The sequence below is a fragment of the Cnephaeus nilssonii genome (assembly GCF_951640355.1).
Source record: "Cnephaeus nilssonii genome assembly, chromosome: 22".
Lineage (NCBI taxonomy): Eukaryota > Metazoa > Chordata > Mammalia > Chiroptera > Vespertilionidae > Cnephaeus > Cnephaeus nilssonii.
The window spans coordinates 23,275,247-23,296,678 of record NC_137093.1 but is presented as its reverse complement, the minus strand read 5'-3'; the positions used below and the strand labels follow the sequence as shown (position 1 = coordinate 23,296,678).

The window sequence follows — 21,432 nt, the reverse complement described above, 5'->3', positions numbered from 1 at the left end:
ACTTAGCCTGTCTAATATATTGTGTGCTCACCACCCCAAGTCAAGTCTCCTTCTGTCACCATTTACCCCCTTCACCCTCTTCTACCCGCCCCACCCCTTTCCCTTTGGCAATCCCCTTACTGTTGCTGAGTCTGAGGTTATTGTTGTTTTTTGTTTTGTTTTCTTGTTTCCTTTTGCTTAATCCCTCCCAATGAGTCACGCTGTTATTGACATTATTTTTATTGTCGGTGGGATGGGCCAGTCTCTTTTAGAGGCCTCCCATGAACACAGTGATCATTAGTGATCTAGATCCACGGCTGTTCTGTGGGCAAACCTCCTTTTTCAGGTGACAGGAGCTGTTTCGTTTGCTGGCTGCATCCTTCCAAAATGCGATTGGGGTGGGGGGCGCACATCAAAGAGCCCTGTGATGTGGGGAAGGCCTGGACCCCCAGGATGGTTGTCCTCTAAAGCCCCTTTTTTATTCCGAAGGGCTGCGCGCCTCCGAATGCCAGCAACACGTCTCTGCAGGGCACACAGCAGCCCTCTAGGCGGGAGGTGAGACATCCTGGGATTTTTCTGTACTATTCGGTGACTCAATGTACAGTTCGTGCCCCCTGTTGGGCCAATTACCGACTTAAAGTGTTGTTAGGAAAGGCAAGCGCCTTCATTATGGACCCGGGAGCACTCGGGCACCGTGGTTTTCTATTGATGCTGTTTGCAAAAGCCATTCTGTTCAGATCTCTTTGTGTCACTGAAAGGCCACGGGATCGCAGTCTTCCTGGGGAGCTGTCCACCTTCCTGCCCCCCTGCCTGCCCGTCACCCTGTCCCACTCGGCAGGGATTGGCTGGAACAGAAATTGCAGGGAGGGGAGGGCTGAGGAGGAGCCAAGGTTGTTGGTAGGAGAGATGCTGAGTGCTGTGAGGGCAAGGGAAATGGAGGAAAAATGAGGCAGGAATTGATTCATCAGCTCAGCACTGTTGTGGCGCAAATGGAGGGGAGATGGCGCAATACCGTGACCTTGGGTAAATTCAATGAAGACACCTAAACCCGTCACATAAGCCAACAGCCCTCCTGGCGTGAGAGGTAGATGAGGCTGGGAGTGAGGACGCGTGGCTACTAGTTGTGGCCTCTGACCTTGAGCAGGTGATGGACCCGTTCTGGCTCCCGCCCTTTCTTCTGAAAATGGAAGTTGTTGGGTGGTCTCTTCATTGTACCTCGGTTCAGCATCTACAGCTCAGGGACTTATGATTCCATGAACCACAGCTGGTGGAGAAGCCGAGCCCCTTTGTTCCGTGTTAGCTCTGCAGAGACTGACCTCAGAACTCAGAACCTCGACCGCCCGCGGGTGGGTGTTTCCAGACTTGGGTGCACCTTGCGTAACTCGTTAGTGCAGAGAACTAAAAACTCCCCCACCCGGAGTCCTGTTTATGTACCTGGTCAGTCCATCTTTATTCTCCCCTGATAAATACTTCATGCAAGAGACACATACAGCGGCACTTTTATTCATCCAGTGCTGCCGTCTATCGGAAAATAGATGGACGCCCTCGCTTTGCTTTTCCCAAGCAGACAGAGGGAGCTCATCTCGGGCCCAGGATCAGGTCCTCTGGGGGTGTGGGCCGCTGTCTGCATTTCCAAGCTGGCCTGACAGCCAAGCCCTCGCCTCACCAGGAGCCTGCTTCCCTAACCCAGCCACATAGAGGCGTGTACGGCTCCTAAATGGACTCTCCTGATTTTGTTTTTCTTTATTTTCTCCTGTGTGTGTTTTTAATCCCTTCCTCTAATGTGTAAGGCGCCAGGTTCCCAGAGGTAACCATCGGGAGTCTAGGGCTGTTGATTAGCTGAAAAATGCCTACAGAGCTTCCCCATCTCCCCTGCCTCCTTCCCAGCCCGGAGACCGACAGGAAGATAAAGAGTTGCAGAGTGGTTTGATCTGCTTCGCCAACCCCACTCCCCGGGATGTCTTTCCTCCTTCCGTCTGAAGGGAGAGGGCTTCCTTCCTCAAAAGAGAAAGCCTCTCCTCTCACGGGCATCATCAAGCATCTCCGTGTTTACGGAGCTAATAGGACAATGGTCTCCTTAGCAACCGGACTCTCCTCGGATCAGAGGCGGCACATTTCTCTTTAAAGATCTAGGTCACCAAGACCCCAACCTAGACCGGAACATGGCTCTCCCCAACACTGGTAAACAGAATATAATGAGATAATGAGGTTACAAAAAAACCACCTGCCAACAACAACAACGAAAACACACACCCAGTGATGTGTAAGATAGTTTCTCTCCAAGGAGCAAGGGAGGGTTGTTAGGCTGCGCAGTGAGTGGTACTCTGTAACTAAGGGCTGGCACGAGTGGGCGGAGCATCCGTCTGTCCCATCCCTGAATGAACTTGGTGTTCTAGAGAGAAAACATGCTGGGCTCACCTCTCAGCCTTCCACTGAGGTCACGGATCGTAAGTGAGAGCTCCTGGCGTGGAGTCTGCACGCACCAGGTCAAGGCTGCCTTTTCTGAGCAGCAGCAGCAGCTTCCTTGCCTCCAGGCCGCTGCACCCACAGGCGTGGGCCAGCTCCGGTCTCCTTTATCGGTTCTTAACCTTTTGCACTCGGATGTCGAGTGTGACTCGACACGATTAGCATCGGTAGCAGCTCGTATGTCGAGCCACACTCGACACGTAGTTTCACCGCGGGGGCAAGGGGGATTTTTGTCTATTTTTCCAGTATCTTTTCTTGTTTTCATTAGCATGAAAGGACAAGTAAAATGTAAATGCCGTCTCAACTGATGCCAAAAAAGAAAAAATGAAAAACCAATAACGCGTGTGAAATTTATTAGGAAACTAGTACATGATCTTGTTGGAGAATTCAGAGATGGTACACTAACTTCCAGGGGTAGATTATTATCCACTAACTTAGAGCAACGTTTAGATGGAAAGCTCCATATAATCACACCTCACCCTAACAAAAAACACAAAGATTGTGTTGTTTGTTCTAACAGAAAAATCAAAGGAGGAAGAAGAGAGACGATTTACATTTGCGAAACATGTGAGTGTAAACCAGGTCTTCATGTGGGTGACTGTTTCAAAAAATAACACACCATGAAAAATTATAGAGATTAAAATTACTCTTTGAATGTATCAATAATTTGAAATATAAAAAAATCCAAATAAGTTTGTATGAAAAGAAACTCCAGTTTTTTATTCTATTGCCGCGCTTTGTAAAATCTGGGGTATTTAAAAAATTAAATCCCGAGTAGAATAAAGGAATCGAGAAAAAAGCAAGCGAGTGCAAAGGGTTAAGAGCTGATGTGTCGCTCCCCACCCAGGGACACACTGCAGTTCTCCAGGAAGATGTGGGGTGACCTTGAATTTGGGGTTCACTCCCAAGAGGCTGAAAGGCATCTTGTGCAAATGAAGCCACCCCTTGCATTAACACTAATAAAATGCTAACCCGATGACACTGTCATCGGTGGGGAGCGCTCTGGGTCCCCATCTGTTGTTGGTGGAGGTGGGATTCTTGGGGTGCCGAAGGAATAAGAATTTCCCGAGGCCCCCACCGGAATAAGAATGAGATATCGTGGAAAGCTTTATTGGTGTAGAATTAAACCCCTGAGTATCCAAGGTCCCATCTCTTCCCCCGCTCCCAGCCCCCCCCCCCCCCCCCCGTCTAGCAATCAAAGGTGCAAATAAAGCAATTCCAGTATTTACACCTCTCTCCTCTCTCTCTCTCTCTCTCTCTCTCTCTCTCTCTCTCTCTCTCTCTCTCTCTCTCTCTCTCTCTCTGTCAAAGAGATGCCCAATTTGTAAATGACAGCACCAGATTTAAAGCTCCCTTCCTCTTCCATTCAGTACTTGTCCCAAAGTGATTCCTATCCTAGCCGCCCCAGGATTCTCAATTCTTAGTCAAAAACTTGGCCCCCACGCTGCCAGCATTTCCTCCTCTCTTTTCTTTCCTCTTCTGTTCACTTTCTCCCTAAATAAATCTCTCCAACCCCATCTCTTGGTCCCCTCCCCAACTGAATTCTTCCTTCTGCATAATACATGTTTTGGGGGGTCAGAGGAGGGCGGGGATGCTGGGCAAACAATGGCAAAGCTTTCCTGGGTCGGGGAGGGGAGGGATGATAATATACATCCACTCGTCCCGGTTTCCCCGTTAAAACAGCAGCACTGCGATGGAGAACACGACATAAACAATGAAGTGGTGAACTGCCACCCCTCTCCTTGATAACCGACTCGATAAATTGAGATGACCTCTCTTATTCTACGAGAAGATAAGGTGTGAAACTATCAAAGCATCTCAAAGCAGCTTGCAACCAGAGGAGGAAGGATTTCTAGCTCTCAAATCCATGCCCTTAACAGCCAACAAGCCAACCTCCAGCACAGCCAACAACAGGGCAGGGGGAGGGGGTAGAAGAATAGGGGGGGGGGGGGCGGTGCTCTGAAATGGTGGAAAACCACACCAGTTCTTGAGTTTAGTAATATCTACTAAAATACACACAAAAATGCACTCAATCTTTTGATTTAACCTCTAGGAATTTATCCTATGAACGACCTCAAACATATATCCAGAGATATAAGCAAGGCTATTCATCACCACAATGCAGAAGAAGGAAAAAAACGAATGGAAAGAACTAAATGCTCACTGAGGGGGATGGCTGAAAAATTACGATAGAATAGGCTCAGGCATGAGGGGCATATTCTGTGTGCTCTTTGTACCGATACAGGGATATCTCCAAGATGTGTCTTTAAGTACAAGAGTAAAGAGCATTTGTGTTATTAAACATGGATTTATATAAAAGGTGTAAAAAATCAATAAAATATTAAAACATAAATAAATAAAAGGTGTGTGTTTCACACTTATGCTTGTCCATGCCCAAACAATATCTCAGGGAAGGTTAAGAATAAATCATTGGGGGTGATTTACCCCTTGGGGAATGAGACCGGGAAAGAGGTAGGAAGGAAACTTTGCATTGTGGGTTTTGTCTTGTCTTGTTTTGTTTTTGTTCTTATGTTTTCCACAGGCAGGTCTTACTTTATAATGGACCTTTTTTTTTTTTTTTTAGGGAGAAAATTGCAGCCCGGCTGGTGTGGCTCAGTGGCTGAGCATTGACCTATGAACCGGGAGGCTGAAGTTCAATGCCCGGAAAGGGCACATGTCTGGGCTGCAGGATCCATCCCCAGTAGGGGGTGTGCAAGAGGCAGCCGATCAATGATTCTCATTGTTGATGTTTTTATCGCTCCCTCTCCCTTCTTTTGAAATCAATAAAAAATATATTTTAAAAAGAAAAGAAAATTACACTCTTTGGAGATAGACCCAGCATCAAAGCCCATTAGCTCTGCGACTCTGCACAGCATTTCACCTCTCAGACCTCTGTTTTCTCACACAGTAGAACAATGACAGTAGGTCCTCGGGTTACGTCGGAGATCCATTCCTACAGCGATGTAATGCGATTTTCACCGTAAGTCGGAACCCACCTACATAAGCACCTACGTCACTCACTCACCTGGAGCACATACACAGCAGTAATGAAGTGAAACAGTAAAAAAAAAAATTTAAAAGAAAGATAACAATTCCTGACCTTTACTTGCGGTAAATAAATGATAAAAAAACATAAAGCACATATGTACATACGTCGAAATGACGGAACTTTTTTAAAAAAATAAATAAATGGGAGATGACGACGTAACCACGAAACGACGTACGTCAAGTCCAATGTAACCCGAGGACTGCCTGTATCGAGATGTTGCTTGATTGTGAGAATTAAGTGAGCTCTTATGCACAAAATACCCGGCACGCATCCGGACAGAGTAGGTGCTCAGTAAGTGGTCGTCTTTCTGTTTTGGTCTGTGTCCAAGCCTTGTTAATCCCACCCGTCCAGAACTCTGGTCCCTGACCTCTCCTCCTCGCCTCCCGCTCTCTCGGAACCATTCCTGCCCTTGGACTTAGTAGCCATCCAGGTTCACTTTCAATTACTCGCCCCTCGCCACAGTTTATATCTCTTCCCAGCAACTTTTCTACTCAACCTCATCCAACCTCGGGCCCTACAGTGGAGCCCACGAGCAGCGGGACCCTCGGAGGCCCCCTCTCACCAACAATAATATCTAACACCCACTGGGCAATCTCTATGCACCTAACACTGTTCTAACACTTAAGTCATGCAAATACCCAAGGAAGCAAGAATTATGATCCTCACTGTACAAAGAAATGCGTACGCAAGGTTGAGGACCGTGCCAAGGACAGGAAAATGGCAGCATCGTGCTGTTCTTCTGCCTCTAATATTCCTCCCATTGTTCCCTGTCCAGGAAACTCAGACATAGTAAGACATCACAACCTTTTAATAATCCTCATCCAGTCTTTTTGGAAAATATATTTTTATTGATTTCAGAGAGGAAGGGAGAGGGAGAAACTTCAAGGATGAGAGAATCATTGACCGGCTGCCTCTTGCACGCCCCCTACTGGGGATCGAGCCCAAAACCTGGGCATGTGCCCTGACCGGAATCGAACCGGGACCTCCTGGTTCATAGGTCAACACTCAACCACTGACCCACGCCAGCTGGGCCCCCCATCCATTCTTAAAGATTCGTTACTCTCTTCCTCATCACCCGTCCACCCAACACCGCAGAGTAAGTGGCAGCAGAAGAAATCCGTGAATGGCTTCTCCAGGCTGGCCCAGCCCTGGCAGCCCTGAGAACAGGCCCGTCCACACTCCATTCACCAAACCTCTGAGGAAGCCGTTCTGCCCCCAGGGACACCGGGGTTCTGACTGGGCCCGGGAGCCTGCCCCGCCTCCTCTCAGTGGATAGTTAGGACCCCTCAGGTGCACCTGTGAGCCCGTCCCCAGCCCCAGGTAAATGCCCCCGTGCTCACACTGCCAACCCATATTTATGCGGTGGCTGCGTGTGCCTTTGGTGCCAGCCCGCCAATTCCCTCTGCCACCGCCCGATGGGCGCTGTTCACGCTTGTTCATTTGTTTTATCATCTGATTTCCCACCAGAGATAAACAGAGTGGTTTTTCTGAGGCCGTTTCTTATAAGAATTGAAATCAATTTAAGCATCGACTCAGAATCGCATTGCAAGCCCAGCTGCACTTTAAATTTAGAAACTCCCATCCCCGACTTAACGATGGTTCGACTTATGGGTTTTTGACTCGACGATGGTGCGAAAGAAATACGCGGAATAAATTGCATGAGATATTTAACTGTTTATTTTAAAACGGGCTTTGCGTTGGATGATTTTGCCCAACTGTGGGCTCACGTCAGTGTTCTCGGCACACTGAAGGTAGGCTAGGCTAAGCTGGGATGCTCCGGTCGGGCAATTGTATTAAATGCATTTCTGACTTACCGTATTTGTAACATATGATGGGTCATCGGGACATAAACACATCACAAGTTGAGGAACACCTGGATTTAATCTGGATTTTGGCTTTGCAATCCCCAAGGGGGTTTGCCGTTATTTTGCACTTGTTGTATGCCTGTCACTATGCCTAGCACTTACCAGGCATCTCCCACTGACAGCTCAGGCCAGCTTAAAGAGGCAGAGGCTACGTGATGGGTAACAGATGAGGAAACAGAAGCTAAGACAGGTGACGTGACGTGCCCTGGGCCCCTGGAGGTGTGGTCAGCACACACACCCAAGCCCCTGGCATCCCAGCCCTGTGGTTATCCATTTCTGCATCCGGTCATCCCATCCGTTTACCCCACACATCTGCCTCCGCAGCTGCCGTGCTGGCCGCGGGGATTCGGCGATGGACAAGATGGTCACGGCTCTGCCTTCATGGAACCTTGATTATGTTTGGCCAGGAGCATGTTATGCTTAGCAAAATAGCCATCGCTTCTGATTTGCCAAGCCTTTTAACGTTTACGAGACACATTCGCACCCATTATCTCCTTATGAATGAATTTACTGCGCCTCCGCTGCTCAGATAAATGGCACATGAGACCTGGGACTTTGGAGGGGGCTGTTCAGGAAAGCGCACCCCCTTTATAATCTGGGATCCACTCTACGTTTACCTCATGGGCCTAGAGTTTAGGCGGCTTTTCAGACGGTGCCCCAAGTCTTTCCAGGGCGTTCACCTAACAATTACATTTTGAGTTTCTGCCTCGTGCCAAGAAAGATCTCCTGTCTTCGTGGATTGTCCTGCCTCGGGGGGGGGGGGGGGCGGGGAGACAGACAGCACACAGGCAGACAGTAATTAAAGCACAGCTGTGACCTGGGCCAGGAAGGAAATACACAGGGAGCGAGGTACAGCGTGACCAGAGGGCGCCCCTTGAGCGTCCGAGAGGAGAGGATGTCTAAGTGAGACCTGAGGCACCTTCAGGATCTCCCTCAGCTTTCAAACCGAGGCCACGTGCTTGGAGGGCAACCCCCAGGCGATGCCCTAACCCAGCAGGGTATCAGAGGGAACGCTGTGCTCCTGAGCCCCGTTTTGGATTGGTTGGGCTTTATCAGATGTGGCTGGTGATCTGAGGCTCCCGGCCCAATCCCGCCTCCTTCATCCTTTAACAGTTGTCTGGTCTGCATTGTGGTCTACAGCAGTAGTTCGGCAAACTCATTAGTCAACAGAGCCAAATATCAACAGTACAACGATTGAAATTTCTTTTGAGAGCCAAAAACCGACTTCTGTGCATGGGCCACGAAGTTTCAATCGCACTGTACGTGCGCGCCCGCACGTGGTATTTTGTGGAAGAGCCACACTCAAGGGGCCAAAGAGCCGCATGTGGCTCGCGAGCCACGGTTTGCCGACCACTGGTCTACAGCTTTTTCCTGCTCAACCATCCCAGCGAGAGGAACGCCAGCCTTGGGCCTCTGCCCAGGCGTTCCCGCTCCCTCCTTGTCTTTCTCCTTGTGCTTGAATATTTGCATCTCACTCGGCTTCCCCCAAGCAATTCCCCTGTGACATCCTTCCTGGCCATCGTGGAGTCTCCCTGGTCCCTGGGATTATCTCTGGGTGGGGGCTGAGTTTTCAACATGCAGGTCAAATGCAAACATGGGGAGTGGGGGGTGGCGAGGTCAGGTCCACCCGGCTCCAAAGAGCATCTTAGACAAGTATTTGCAAAACAAACAAGTGAATAAATGAGAAAAATGCCATAAAAGACCTAAATGAAAATGGAGACAGTGTTTGTACCTACTTCAAAACAAAATTAAGGAGCTTAGCCGGCATGGCTGAGTGGTTGAGTGTCGACCTATGAACCAAAAGGTCACAGTTCGATTCCCGGTCAGGGCACATGCCTGGGTTGTGGGCTCAATTCCCAGTAGGGAGCATGCAGGAGGCAGCCAATCAATAATTCTCTCTCATCATTGATATTTATTTCTCTCTCTCCCTCTCCCTTCCTCTGTGAAATCAATAAAAATATCTTTAAAAAAAAGTTAAGGAGAATTAAATAAGAGACTCCCTGTTGAGCCCTTGACACATTCTGGATATATTATGAGTGAATACAGTCGTAAATGTAAGAGCTAAAACAAAAAGCTACTAGAAGAAAAAGGTAGGAGAATATCTTGATGACCTTTGGGGAGGGCAATGGTTTCTTTAAACGGGTTTGAAAAACATGAATGCCCAAAAGGGGGGTGTGGCGGGCGGAGAAACACAATAAACTGAGTTTCAGCAAAAATAAAAACACCTGCTCATCAAAATATATCTGTAAGAAAATAAATAGGCAAGCCACAGCTGGAAAAAAATTTTGGCAAAACCCATATCTGACAAAGGGCTTGCATCCAGCACACATAAAGAATCCGTACTTGATAACAGAAAGACAAGTAATTCAATAAAAATAACTTTGACAGACACTTCACACAAGAATAGATGCAAATGGCCAATAAGCACAGAAAAAAGTTCTCCACATCATTAGTCATTAGAGAATGCCAGTTAAAATCACCAGGAGATACCGCTACACACCCACCGGAATGGTTATAATTAAAAGAGCAACAGCACCGGACCCTCCTACGCTGCTGGTGGGAAGGCAAAATGGTACGATGGCTTTGGAACACAGTTTGGCAACTTTTCAGGACGTTAAACATACATTTGCCCTCTGACCCAGCGATCCATTGCTTAGGTATTTATCCCAGAGAAAGGAAAATAACATCCACAAAAAGCTTTGGATGCAAATGTTCACAGCAGGTCTTTTTATAACAGCAGGAAACAGCCTCAATAGTCACCTAACAGGAAAACAGATACAAGAGACTGTGGTATATCTGAACAATGAACTATTACTCAGAGAAAAAGGCCGGGAACTACTGAGTCATCGATAACAGATGAATCTCAAAAGCGCTTTGCTGAGTGAAGGACGTCTGCACACACACAGAGAAGTATATTTTGTGTGACCTCCTTTATGTGAAATTCTAAGACAGGCAAACCTAACCTACCGGGACACCAATCAGGACAGTGGTTGCTTGGGGAAGGGGGGAGAGCGTTGACCAGGGAGAGCCATGCACACTCTTTAAGTTCATGCTTTGCAGGCAGAGGCTGGGAGAAGGATCCAGGGAAAGAAAGACTGTCATCATCCAGGGCTGTCACCCAATTTGTGGCCCTTTGTTACAGCAGCCCTAGCAAGCTAATACATCAGTGATCCAAACAGGGCTTCTCTCTCCCTGGTGGGAGCTGTGATTGGCTACACCAGAGGCCTCCTAGGGACAGTGGCCCCCTTGGGGAGGGGCAGGGCATGGAGACTGTGCCAGTGGGAATGTAGAGAGAGGTGGCACTGGCTACCCAAATGTGGGCGTAAGCTAGTCCCGCCTTTGTAAATAGGGAATAAGTACGTTGATCTCTCAGGACCTTTTATAAAGTTGTGGCAAGATGTGTAGAACGCTTAGCATAATGGCTAGCACACGGTATGGGATCAATAAACAGCCAACTTGTTCTTGTTACTAATTCTTTAAGGATGTTTGAAGAAACAGGTATCCGTTTCTTCATGTGCCCATGCCAGTGTAGTTTATGTACATGGGCGTATTATTGTGTGTGTGTGTGGTAGGGCCGTGTACCGTATGTCAGGTGTATGGGGGACTGGGAGATGTTCACACATTCTTGGATGTTGATATGGGCAGACGTGCAGAGGCATGCATATATGCCAGTGTGTTGCATGCATTCAGTGTGTGTAGGCTCATTATTTTGTTCACTGGTTCCTTCATTCATTCATCCATCAAAATTTCTTAGATGCTTGCCCACACATTTGCACACAATATGGAAAATAAACAGACAAGGGAAATATGATAGAGTTAAGTATGGGAATTAAGGGAGAATGGAAAGGTTATTTCAGTTTGACCAATCAGGGAAGACTTCCTGGAGGAGGTGACACTTGCGCAGAACCTAGACAAATGAAGAGAAGGAGCAAGACCATTGCATGTAGACATATAGGGAGAGAAGTAGCAGTATGTCACTGAAAACTACAGAGAGTCTGGGTTGGTTCCATTCCTGCCCATCAACCCTCTAGAGTCCGGGGAACAGGATCAGAGAACAGAGAGAAGACACAGATGCCAAGGAGCCAACACTTTATTTTGTGCAGACCAAGCACACTGGGAGCCCCATGCCCCGCGGGATAGGCCTCTGCTGGACCCCTCTCTCCTCTTGAGGGCGGCCATGCTCGCCGTAGTGGGACTGAGGGCCCCCCAGGAAGGCCGGGCCGGTCTCTCTCTGCAGAGTCGGAAGTCTTCGAGGGCAGTGCATCTCAGGAGGCTGGAAACAAACGTAGGTCAGAGCTGATCAATGGGACCTGGGAACTGAGTTGTGGGGAGGAGAGTGAGAGTGGGGAGGCCCTGGAGGCCCAGGTGCCCAGGTGGCTTTCCTGCAGAGATGTGACCAAAGGAATGAAGACATGAGGACGGGAAACAAGCGGCGGGAGACAGGGGCAGGGTTCCTGCAGGACCCCAGTTTCCCGGGGCAGGGTGACCTGACATTTAGTGCAGCCACAGGGGGCCGCGCTCTGTCCTCGGGATCCCTCGCATTCTCATGCGACTCACAGTGTTACTTTTCGTGGCTGGTATTATTATGCCCGTTTTCCAGCTGAGACACAGATGCTCAGCAGGGTCACATGGCTTGCCCAAGGTCCCAAGGCCAGTGACGGGAAGAACCGAGCTCGTTTGGGTTCCAAATCCCGTAACATGCTCGCATCCTGGGGAACGGGCCGCACTGTTTTTAGTCCCAGACTCCAGCCGGGAGGTCCTGGCAGAGGGACAATCTAGGCGGGTGCTCTGTCATCACAGTGAGCAGGGCTGGGAGGGGGGAGGGAGCTTGAGTTTAAGGAGAAATGGCAGAGACAAGATGTTCTGCGTCGGCTTCTGCCAAGGGCTGCTCCCCTTATGGACGTGTGCCCTTTACGTGGCCTTTGAAAGTGCGTTCTGTGTCCCCGAGAGCACAGTGATGTAAATGAGTATCAGATCTCTCCTCGGTAATTGAGAGCAGAGAGAAGGCCATGTAAAGTCAAATTAATTTGCTCTGAGACATCCGAGACCATCTCCACGGAAGGGGCAATGGCTTTTTGATGGGCTGACGGTGCCTCGCAAAGCAGCGGGTCTCCAGCGGTGGAGGGCGGGGTGCGTGGCTCCTTCTGGTCCAGGACGCCCGTGGGAGGAGGGCTGGGGCGGAGCGCCCACCTGCAGCCTGAGCCTGGCGCGGCGGCGAGCGCTGAGGTTTGATAAGGGGAGATGAATGTGGCCGTGGACGATCATTGGTCTGTGGGTTTATATTCTGCCTGAACCTGGAGGGAGCTTCTTACTCCTCCTCCGCTGAAGCCCATCCTGCCGTAAAGGGATCTGCATTTCAGCTGGGGGCCAGGAAGTGGGATGCTCCGGTGTGAATGCGCCTTTGCAGGGGCTGTCGGAGGGCTGGCCCTGCCTCTGGGCGGAGATCCCTGAACTGGGAGTCAGGGTGGCTGGGATGATGGCAGACCCACTGGGGGACCTTGATTTGAGGTCTCCCTCACTTGTTCAACATTGAGGTTGGAGTCCATGAGTTCTAACACTCCTTTTAATTTTTTTTATCTTAAAAATACTTAAAAATTAATTTTAGAGAGGAAGCGAGAGGGAGAGATAGAAACATCAGTGATAAGAGAGAATCACTGATCAGCTGCCTCCTGCAAACCCCCTACTGGGGATCAAGCCCACAACCCAGGCATGTGCCTGACTGGAAATTGAACCGTGACCTTCTGTTTCATAGATCGACACTCAACCACTGAGCCACACCAGCCGGGCCCAACACCCCTTTTGATATGTGATTATCACATCCACCTCCTTTTTGAGGGCAATGGAGGCAGCCTCCTTAAAGACCCAGCTCCATCAGTGTGGCTGAGTTAACCCAAGAAGATGCCTGGGATATGGACTAGCATTACAGATGAAAGTGGCGATTCTGGAGTTTCCAATCCCAGCTCCGCCTGCATGATGTGGTACAAGTGGCTTAACCTCTTTGATTCCCAGTTTGTCAGCCTGTAAAACGGTAATAAATACTAGCAACCACCTCCTGGGGTTGTTGTGGGTACTAAGTGACCACCTGATGTATATATACACGCTCAAGACAAGGAAGCCGTTATTCACCGTCAGTGCCTCTTCCTGCCTTTCTGCAGAGGAGTGCCGGGGTCAGGAATGGGAGTAGGAGAGCAGGCGGGTGGCCAGGTGCACCGCTCCTCCCGCACTGCTGCTCTGTGACGGTTACACGCATCCCTTCCTCCCTCCCCTTGGGCCTCAGTTTCTCTCCGGACACTTAATGCAGGAGTTGGACTCCACTATACTCAAGGCCTCCTCCACCCTGGCCTGACCCTGCTACCATGACCCCACCATGATGGGGCAGAGAGACATCACAGCGCCTCCGGCTTCGGGGTGAATGGAACACTGGAGATAAGCAAGATGGGGGTGCGGGGAAGGGGCTTTAAAAGGCCAGACCAAGCAGCTTTAAAAGCCAGCACCTTCTCTAGCCTTGTCCCCTAGGACCCTCTTGCTTTCCGACGTGTCTGCATTTTAAAGAGCAAAGAAACAGGTGGCACCTGGCAGAGGGTTTCTGATGAGCTAACACCTCTAAAACCCTCGGCCTCCAGAGAAATCAGTCACAGCATTAAAAGCAGCAGCAGCAGCAGCAACACATTTCCTCTAGGCCAGGGGTGGGGAACCTTGTGTCTGCCATTTGGATATTTATAACAAAATTACCAACTTAAAAATTAGCCTGCTATTCTTGGTCAAACATTTAATTACTCACCCCTCATACCTTGGCAAGGCCAGACCAAATGGTTTCTCGGGCCTTATATGGCCCGTGGACCGGACGTTCCCCACCCCTGCTCTAGGCTGTCGGGCCCTGGTGATGATCTCGTCTTATACCCCCCAAGACGACCCAGCCGTTACTTTACCTGAGCCGGTTCCTACTTCTGCAGGTACTTCTTCATGATGCTCGCCACGTCCTCGTCTTTCCTCCCCGTCCCCGGCTCTCTGTTGCCCGGAGACGGTCGCTCTCCATCGTCTCCCTTTGGCCGTGGGATCCTTGGTCGACTCTTGATGCTGTCGGCGCTTTTGAAGGACACGATGGAGCTGGAGGAGGAGGACGAGTCGGAGAGGTGACCAGGGTCCTCCTTGGACTCGGGGCTCTTTTTCAAAATGGTCTTTATCCCTGAGAGAAAGGTCCGGTCAGCCTCTTCCGTCTCAAAGTGGACGCTGGAGGGCCGGGAACTGTCTTGCCCATCTTTGGCGGCTCCGGCCAAGGACCTCGAAGTCTCAGGCTTCCGGATGGCCGGGAGGAAGTCATCAAAGTCCACTTTGGCCCTGCGTTCGTAGTTGAGACTCGGGAGTTTCCAGCTGAATGGGTCGCTGTCCGGAGGGTCCCCCATGAGGTGGGCGAACTGGCGGTTCTGGAAGACGAGCGGCTCCTTCCCCAGGTCTGGGCAGCCCGCGTCGTCCAGGGAAGACTCCAGACAGCGCCTCCGAGGACGCAGCGTGGGCGACAAGAGTGTGTCCCTGGGTGCGGAGGGGGAGCTCAGTTTTCTCCCCAAGCCAGGCCCTGATTCTAAGAGGGACTCGCAGGAACTGAACCGGGCCTTCCGCCCCTGGGGGAGCAGCGGGGTGCCCTCCCCGCCCTGGGAAGGGATGCATCTGAGGCTGGTGGAGCGCAGGAGACCTGCGGATGGCTCGGTGCAGTCCTCCGTCTCCAGCGGGGAGCTCAGCGAGAGGTGTCCCTCGTCACTGCCGGCCCTGGCCCTCCTCAGCGTGGACGCCCCAGTGGTCTGATAGATGGGGAGGGTGGGCCAGTCCTCCAAGCCCAGCGCCGCGCCCTGGCCCCTCTGAGCCCTCTGCCTCCGGAGCCCTCCCACAAACTCCGACAGGGCGGCCGAAGGGCTGGGCAGCTTCTCCCTGGACACCGGGGACGTGTCCGCCCTCCGAGAAGACGGGGAGGAAGACAGGGCTCCTGATCTCTCCGGGGGCTTCCTCTGGACGTCACACTCGTCGCCATCCCCCAAATGGCAGTACTTTTGCCGGCAGAGGGAGAGGGGAGAGAGGGAAGAGAGGGGCTTGTCCCCCGTGGTCTTGCTGGGGGCATCCTGGGCTCCGCTCAGGGCTGACACCCGCCGGATGCTTTGGGCATCGCCGGCCTCCTCGTGCGTCCTGCGCCAACAAGAAAGACACAGTTGGTGGGGATCGTGCAGCTCATACAATTTGTGCACGCAGCGCGGGAGCCTCCGAGCACAGGCGCTAATATTGTTTTTCTTTGGAAATGCCATCCCCACCGCATTCTCAAATGAACCGCGTGATTTAATGCGCAAATTCAAGCCAGGTAAATGATTTCTCGTTGCTCTCTGAAATGCAATTTCTGTCTATAATTAAACCCAGCTAAGTGCGTTCGAGTAGATTAACACGCAGGCAGGACGAGTGACTTAGATTTATGAGGCATCCTATCTGACAGGATGGGCTGCGTCGTCCCAGAGCCCGCTGTGGAGTAAGCCATTCGCTTCTGGAAGACACGGGGAGACCTGCAGGAGGCTGGCTGTTTATTCAGGGACAAGCCCAGAGGACAGGCCCAGCAGAAGGGCTTCGGAAAGTCAGTGACCCAAATGTGCACCTCAGTGGGGTGCTCTGTGACGCCCTGATTGGTCCTGGTGCGGGGGAAGACCGGTCCCTCCCAAAGGGAGAGATCGGCACGAAACCCACATGGAACCAAGACCAGCACAAGGGGACAGACGGCTTCTATTCTGGGACGACACCAGGCCTGGCCTCCCTGCAGAGTCGGTTTGCAGCAGCCGAGCCCACATCACTTTCCTTCACCCCAAAGTGTGTCTGTCAACATCACTGCCTTGCAATCGCTCCCCTAATACACGGCAAGAAAAAGAGGAGCCTGGACTAGAAGATGAAGGATGTTGCTGAAAGGAGCGAGACCGCAGTCCGCCAACCATCCCTTTAATAAATAAAAACCAAATAAAAACCTACTGGTCCTTCCTCTAAGAAAAACAGCGCCCCTCCCGCCCACCTGCAGAGTTGTCATTTATAAAAAGCAAAAGGGGTGCCGGCTGCCAGGGTTTGGGCAGGGCAGGCGGAGCTGGGGCTGGGGACTGGAGGAGGCTGGGAGCGAGGTGCAGGCAGGTTTCCGGCCACTGCCCACCCTCGGCATTGCTGCTCTAGCTGCACACAGGAGCCAGCCCTCCACCCAGAACGGTGGTTGGGATTCTGGTTGAGACCGTGAGGAAGGTCCCTTGCCCACCACAGTCTGATGTCACCATTGCCACCCCAGGGTCCCAGAGGACAGGGCAGTAACTCCAAGGGCTTTGGAGTCGGGGAAGGAAGCCCAGCCAATGGCCCTGCAGGTGCCGCCCGGAGGGGGAAGGAGCTACAGATAGGGCAGGGGTCAGGGTTCTTTCCAGGGACGTGGGCAGAGACCTAGACACTGTCTCTTGGGCTCCCGAGGCCAGGGCTTCAACCATCCCATGTGCCTCTCTCTTCTGGGGCTGGCAGGCGTCTCCCCAGACCCAGGACCCGTGGGAGGCAGCTGTGGCGCTGATATTCTGTTAAAGGTTCCATGCGTGACGGGCACCGGGCTGGGTCTTCTCATCTGCCTCTTCTTACTCCTGAGGTCAGCTGGATGGAGGTCCATGGGTCAAGGTCACGGTGTGTGTGTTGGGGGGAGGTGGGGAGACACAGGGACAAGGTTACGGTGTCGATGAGCCACCTCCATCACCCACTCCCCTCACCGTCCTTGGTTCTCCTGCGGGATCAAGCTCCCTACTCCCAGCCTCGAGCTGCCCTCTGGCTCACCGGCTGCAGCCACGCCAGTCCCGAGGACGGCCGAGCCCCTCCGCCAGGGTTTGCATTTGCTGTCTGGGCAGTCCTTCCACCTCCTCCTGCACAGGTCACCATGTGACCTCGTGGAGAAGTAGCGGGACGAGAGAAAAGCCCTGGGCACAGGGTCTGGCACCTAGCCCCTCAAATAATGAATAATTAATAAGTGATAATTAATGGCTCTTCATGATTAACAGTTAATGGCAATCGTTACTACTGCTACTAAACTCTGAATCCCCTGAGCCTAGCCCACCACGGGCCTCAATGAAAGCCTCCACGGAGGTTCCCAGAGGGACGGAGAGGGAACGGTGGGCAGGTGCCTCCTGGAGCCTGAGAAGGGGTGGCCCCATGCGCCTGGAGCAGCTGCCGCCTCCCACATGGTGGCTGTCAGCTTCCATCTCCGTCACAGCTGGACACGGCCGGGAAGGGAGCTGAAGGGCTCCTTTATGATCACCCCAAAGTGTGTCTGTCAACATCACTGCCTGGCAATCGCTCCCCTAATACACGGCAAGATGGCTTTCTCACTCTTTCTTTTTTGTAATAAACAGCTCGGAGCTGCCGGGGCAGTGGGCTGCCGCGGAGCTGACAGAAGTCATTTCCGTCCTGCCTCGGCCCCCGAGGGGAGCGGGGTGATGGATGTGTCTTGGGTGCGCGGTCTCATCCATCGCCTGCCACGTGGGGCAGGCGGCGTCGAGGGCTCCTGTCACAGAGCTGCCTGGGACTTTGCCGTCTGCTCACCCCGGCTCCCACCCCGGTGCGGGCTGTGGAGGCCAGGACAGGGAGGGAAGGGAGGGAAGGAAGAGAAGTTACAGGAAGAGGAGGAGGAGAAGGAGTGCTGGTTTCTGGGACAGAGAGCACAGAAGCAACACCTCTACAAGGCGCATGCCCCCAACGTCCCAGCACAGCCACTCGCGCCCCTGCCTGTTGGCCACAGGGCTGCGATCACCCGTCCCTCTGCCCAGGCCTGATGTCTTGCGGGCAGGGCGGGCTGGAAGACACACTCTGCTGTCCCCAGCCAGGGGCCTGGGCAGACTCATCCCCCGCCTCGCCCCCACCCCCCCACCCCCCCAGCTGTCCTCACTGTACAGCTTGGCTCAGAGGGGACTCCCCTCCGTCGGCCTCGCGTGATGGATGGCTGGTGGATAATCAAGATGTCACTGCGCCTGCCTCCCAGAGCCTTGGCCCAGGGGAGGGACGATGAATAGCAGGCGCTCGGAGCCGCTGGGAGACAGGGGTGGACAAACGCCAGGCGGGCACTGCGATCCTCTAAGGAGAGAGTCCAGGGACACCTTGGGGACCTCTGCCGCCTGCCCGTCAGTCTAGCCACATGGAGCCCTCCTAGCAGACCTGCTGTCACTGTTTTCCATATGAGCCCCTGAAAACCTACTTTTGCCCCACTCTGCAGTTGTTTAAAAATCTTAGTGCTTTTGCTTGACTGTTTTTCTTGAATAATCCCTTCTATCAGGGGTAGAGAAGGCCCTGCAATGCGGGCAGAGGTTCGGGAATCAGTGATTCTCACACGTGATCCTGCGCTGAGCAGAATGGGAAAAGGACGCGGAGAATGAAGTAGTCGGTCCAGCCCAGAGCGAGCCAGCTGCTGAGACAGGTGTCCCTGTTTGGCCCACGTCCCTGCCCTGGCCAGGCTGTCCTGTGACAAAGCCCCCACATCCCAGTGGCTCTCGCACCAGGACACGCTCCTTGAATACCCAGTGACAAGTGAAAAGCGCACCCGTGTGCGCATGTTTTGTATATATCGTCTCATCAGGATCAGATTCCTCACCCATCTAGCAGATGAGCAAACTGAGGCTCACGGGTGAGAAACCATTAGCCCAAGGTCACTGCTAAGGGGCAGGGCCTGGATGTGAACCCTGAAGCTCATGCTCTTCCCTTCCCTGACATCACAGGCCCTCCAGGCAGACAGCTGAGTAGAGACCTGGACCGGCCTACCTCACATCTACACGTGAACATCTCCCCAATCCACTGAGACACGACGATCCAAAAGAGCGAGATCCCAGTCAAGCAGACAGATGCCGGATTCACTGGCATCAGACACAATCACACAGCGAAAAACACACAATTTCCAGGCCTGAGAGTCCGGGCGGGGTGGGGGCCAGCGGAGCTACAGGGAACCGGGAGAAGGTTTTAATGACACCATGAATCATCCCCAGAGGTGCACTGTCACCCCCATTCTTCATCCGCACCCTGAAATTAAAGAGGAAATTAAAAATGTATTGATGTTCTGTAAGACTGGCGAGGCCTGGGAAGGGAAACCAGATGTCCTTTCAAGATGGCCTGAGGCCTTGTAACCGAGCCCAACACAGCGATTGATGGTCCGTAATTACACTTGATGAGGTGCCCAGAACTGTGCTCATCGCTCTAGAGAAAGGAGGCATTTATGGAGTCCCTAGAGCGCACAGGTAAATTCCAGATGATTCTGGATGATAACAGCTGCCTTACATGGTGCCTTCAGGCTTTGCAGATCTACTCAATTTTATCCTCCCCACAATCCTCTAAAGCAGATACTATTGTCATCTTCCCATTCCACAAAGGAGGCTCAGAAAGGTCAGTAATCTGTCGTGTGATAAATGGGGAGAAGTGGATTTAAACCAAGGAGTCCACCTCCGGGATCCATGCCCCCTCACCACTCTGCTCCACTGACCCTTATCCCATTGTACAGATGAGAAAACCGAGGCTCAGGTCTAACTACACACGATGCTAGGCTGAGCTCAGAGGAAGACGGGACCTTCCCCTCCTGGAGGGCACGCTGTAGGCGTGGAGACTGGCTGACCCACGAAGAAGAATCAGCGGCGCAGGAAGTTCTTGGGATGGTGGGGAACGTCTGGCCCTCGGGCCATATGAATCATTTGGTCTGGCCCTGCCAAGGCATTGGGGGTGAGTTAATTAAACGTTTGACCAAATAAGTTGATAATTTTGTATGGCCCGCTGCTAATGATGTTATAAATATCCAATGGCCCTGGGCAGAAAAAAGGTTCCCCACCCCTGGGGGAAAGGAATGGAGGGACGGGAAGATGAGGGGTTGTGGAAGTGCGGACAGAATGAACTAAGGGCTCCATCTGCCTCATCTGGCTGGTTAACACAACACCCCTACTTACCAGCCAGCCCTTGACTCTTCTCTGGACTTAAAATAGACTCAAAACCAACTTCCAGTTCACAATCTAGAGTGAACTCCAGGAGTAGTAATGGTTTGGTTCTGATTTGGGTAGAAAATACATAGGTCTGACTAATTTTTGAAAATGTCATAAAGGCGTATGGATATGGAAAATCACATGGATGTGAAGTATGTATATTTCAACAATAAGTTCACGTAACAAAAATTTAGCTCAATGAGCGAACCACCGATTCGGGAACGACGTTTTGGAGCATCAGTGACGAATCCAAATGGTTCTACACAAACTTGCAGCTACCTTAGTGAGCCTCGGCACCCCACAGACCTACCCGCCGGGACCTGGAGTTGTGGGCAAGGAACGGCCCTCTCTCCATGGAAAGCCATCTGCGAGGGCCGCGGGCTCCAAGGATGACTCCTGGACAGAGACCCCCGCCTGGGCTCCCTGGCTTAGGCCTGGCGTCCAAGGTGGGTGTGTTCGCCTCGAACACTTCCACACCCTCGGTGTTAACATCTTCCCCACGAGTCTTCCTCATCCTGAGAAACCTGAAAGGGACCCCTTTGTCCCAGGAAGACACGAGATCATGTTCACGAGAGGCCCCTTCATCAAGGACATTGGGGATGAATTAAAATGATCTCGAGCTCTGGGTCTCTGAGCGCGGAGACCAGTGAATAAATGTACTATTGGAATGAGATTAGCATGGATGCTTAACCTACTTTGAGAACAAGCTGTTTTTAATGCTAAGTGCCATCCATTCATATTTACATAATTAATGAACTAATTACAAAGAAGTCTGATCTAATCATCGGAGCGGGCTTCACGTGACCCGTCCTTGGCTTTCACTTCCGTAGAAGTAATTGCCTTTCCTTGAAAGTAATGCAACTTTATTTTTAAAACAATGCCCTATAATTTAGACCTCTTTATTAATTCAAGCCAGCCTTATTGCAAATAAAAAACCAACAGGGGGGTGAAAAGGGGGTGGTGGCGGTGTCTAAATCTTTTTCTTTTAAACGAAAGAACCACAAGCCAAGAGGATGGGGCTGGGAATGTTTACAGAAAGCAATTTCCCCCCAGAAAAAGGGAGACGCTGTCATGCCATTTTTTTTAG

General features: G+C 51.7%; 1 protein-coding gene across 1 annotated transcript in view; it reads right to left on the bottom strand.

Annotated features, from left to right (window-relative positions):
• Positions 1–11,578: 11,578 nt before the first annotated feature.
• Positions 11,579–21,432, bottom strand: part of MYO18B (myosin XVIIIB) — a 170,507-nt gene continuing 160,653 nt past the window's right edge. The window contains exons 42-43 of the mRNA XM_079762228.1: positions 14,289–15,534; positions 11,579–11,632 (exon numbers count right to left, since the gene is read on the bottom strand). Coding sequence (XP_079618354.1) covers positions 14,301–15,534 — 1,234 coding nt within the window. The 3' untranslated portion in view covers positions 11,579–11,632; positions 14,289–14,300. The remainder of the gene's footprint in view (positions 11,633–14,288; positions 15,535–21,432) is intronic.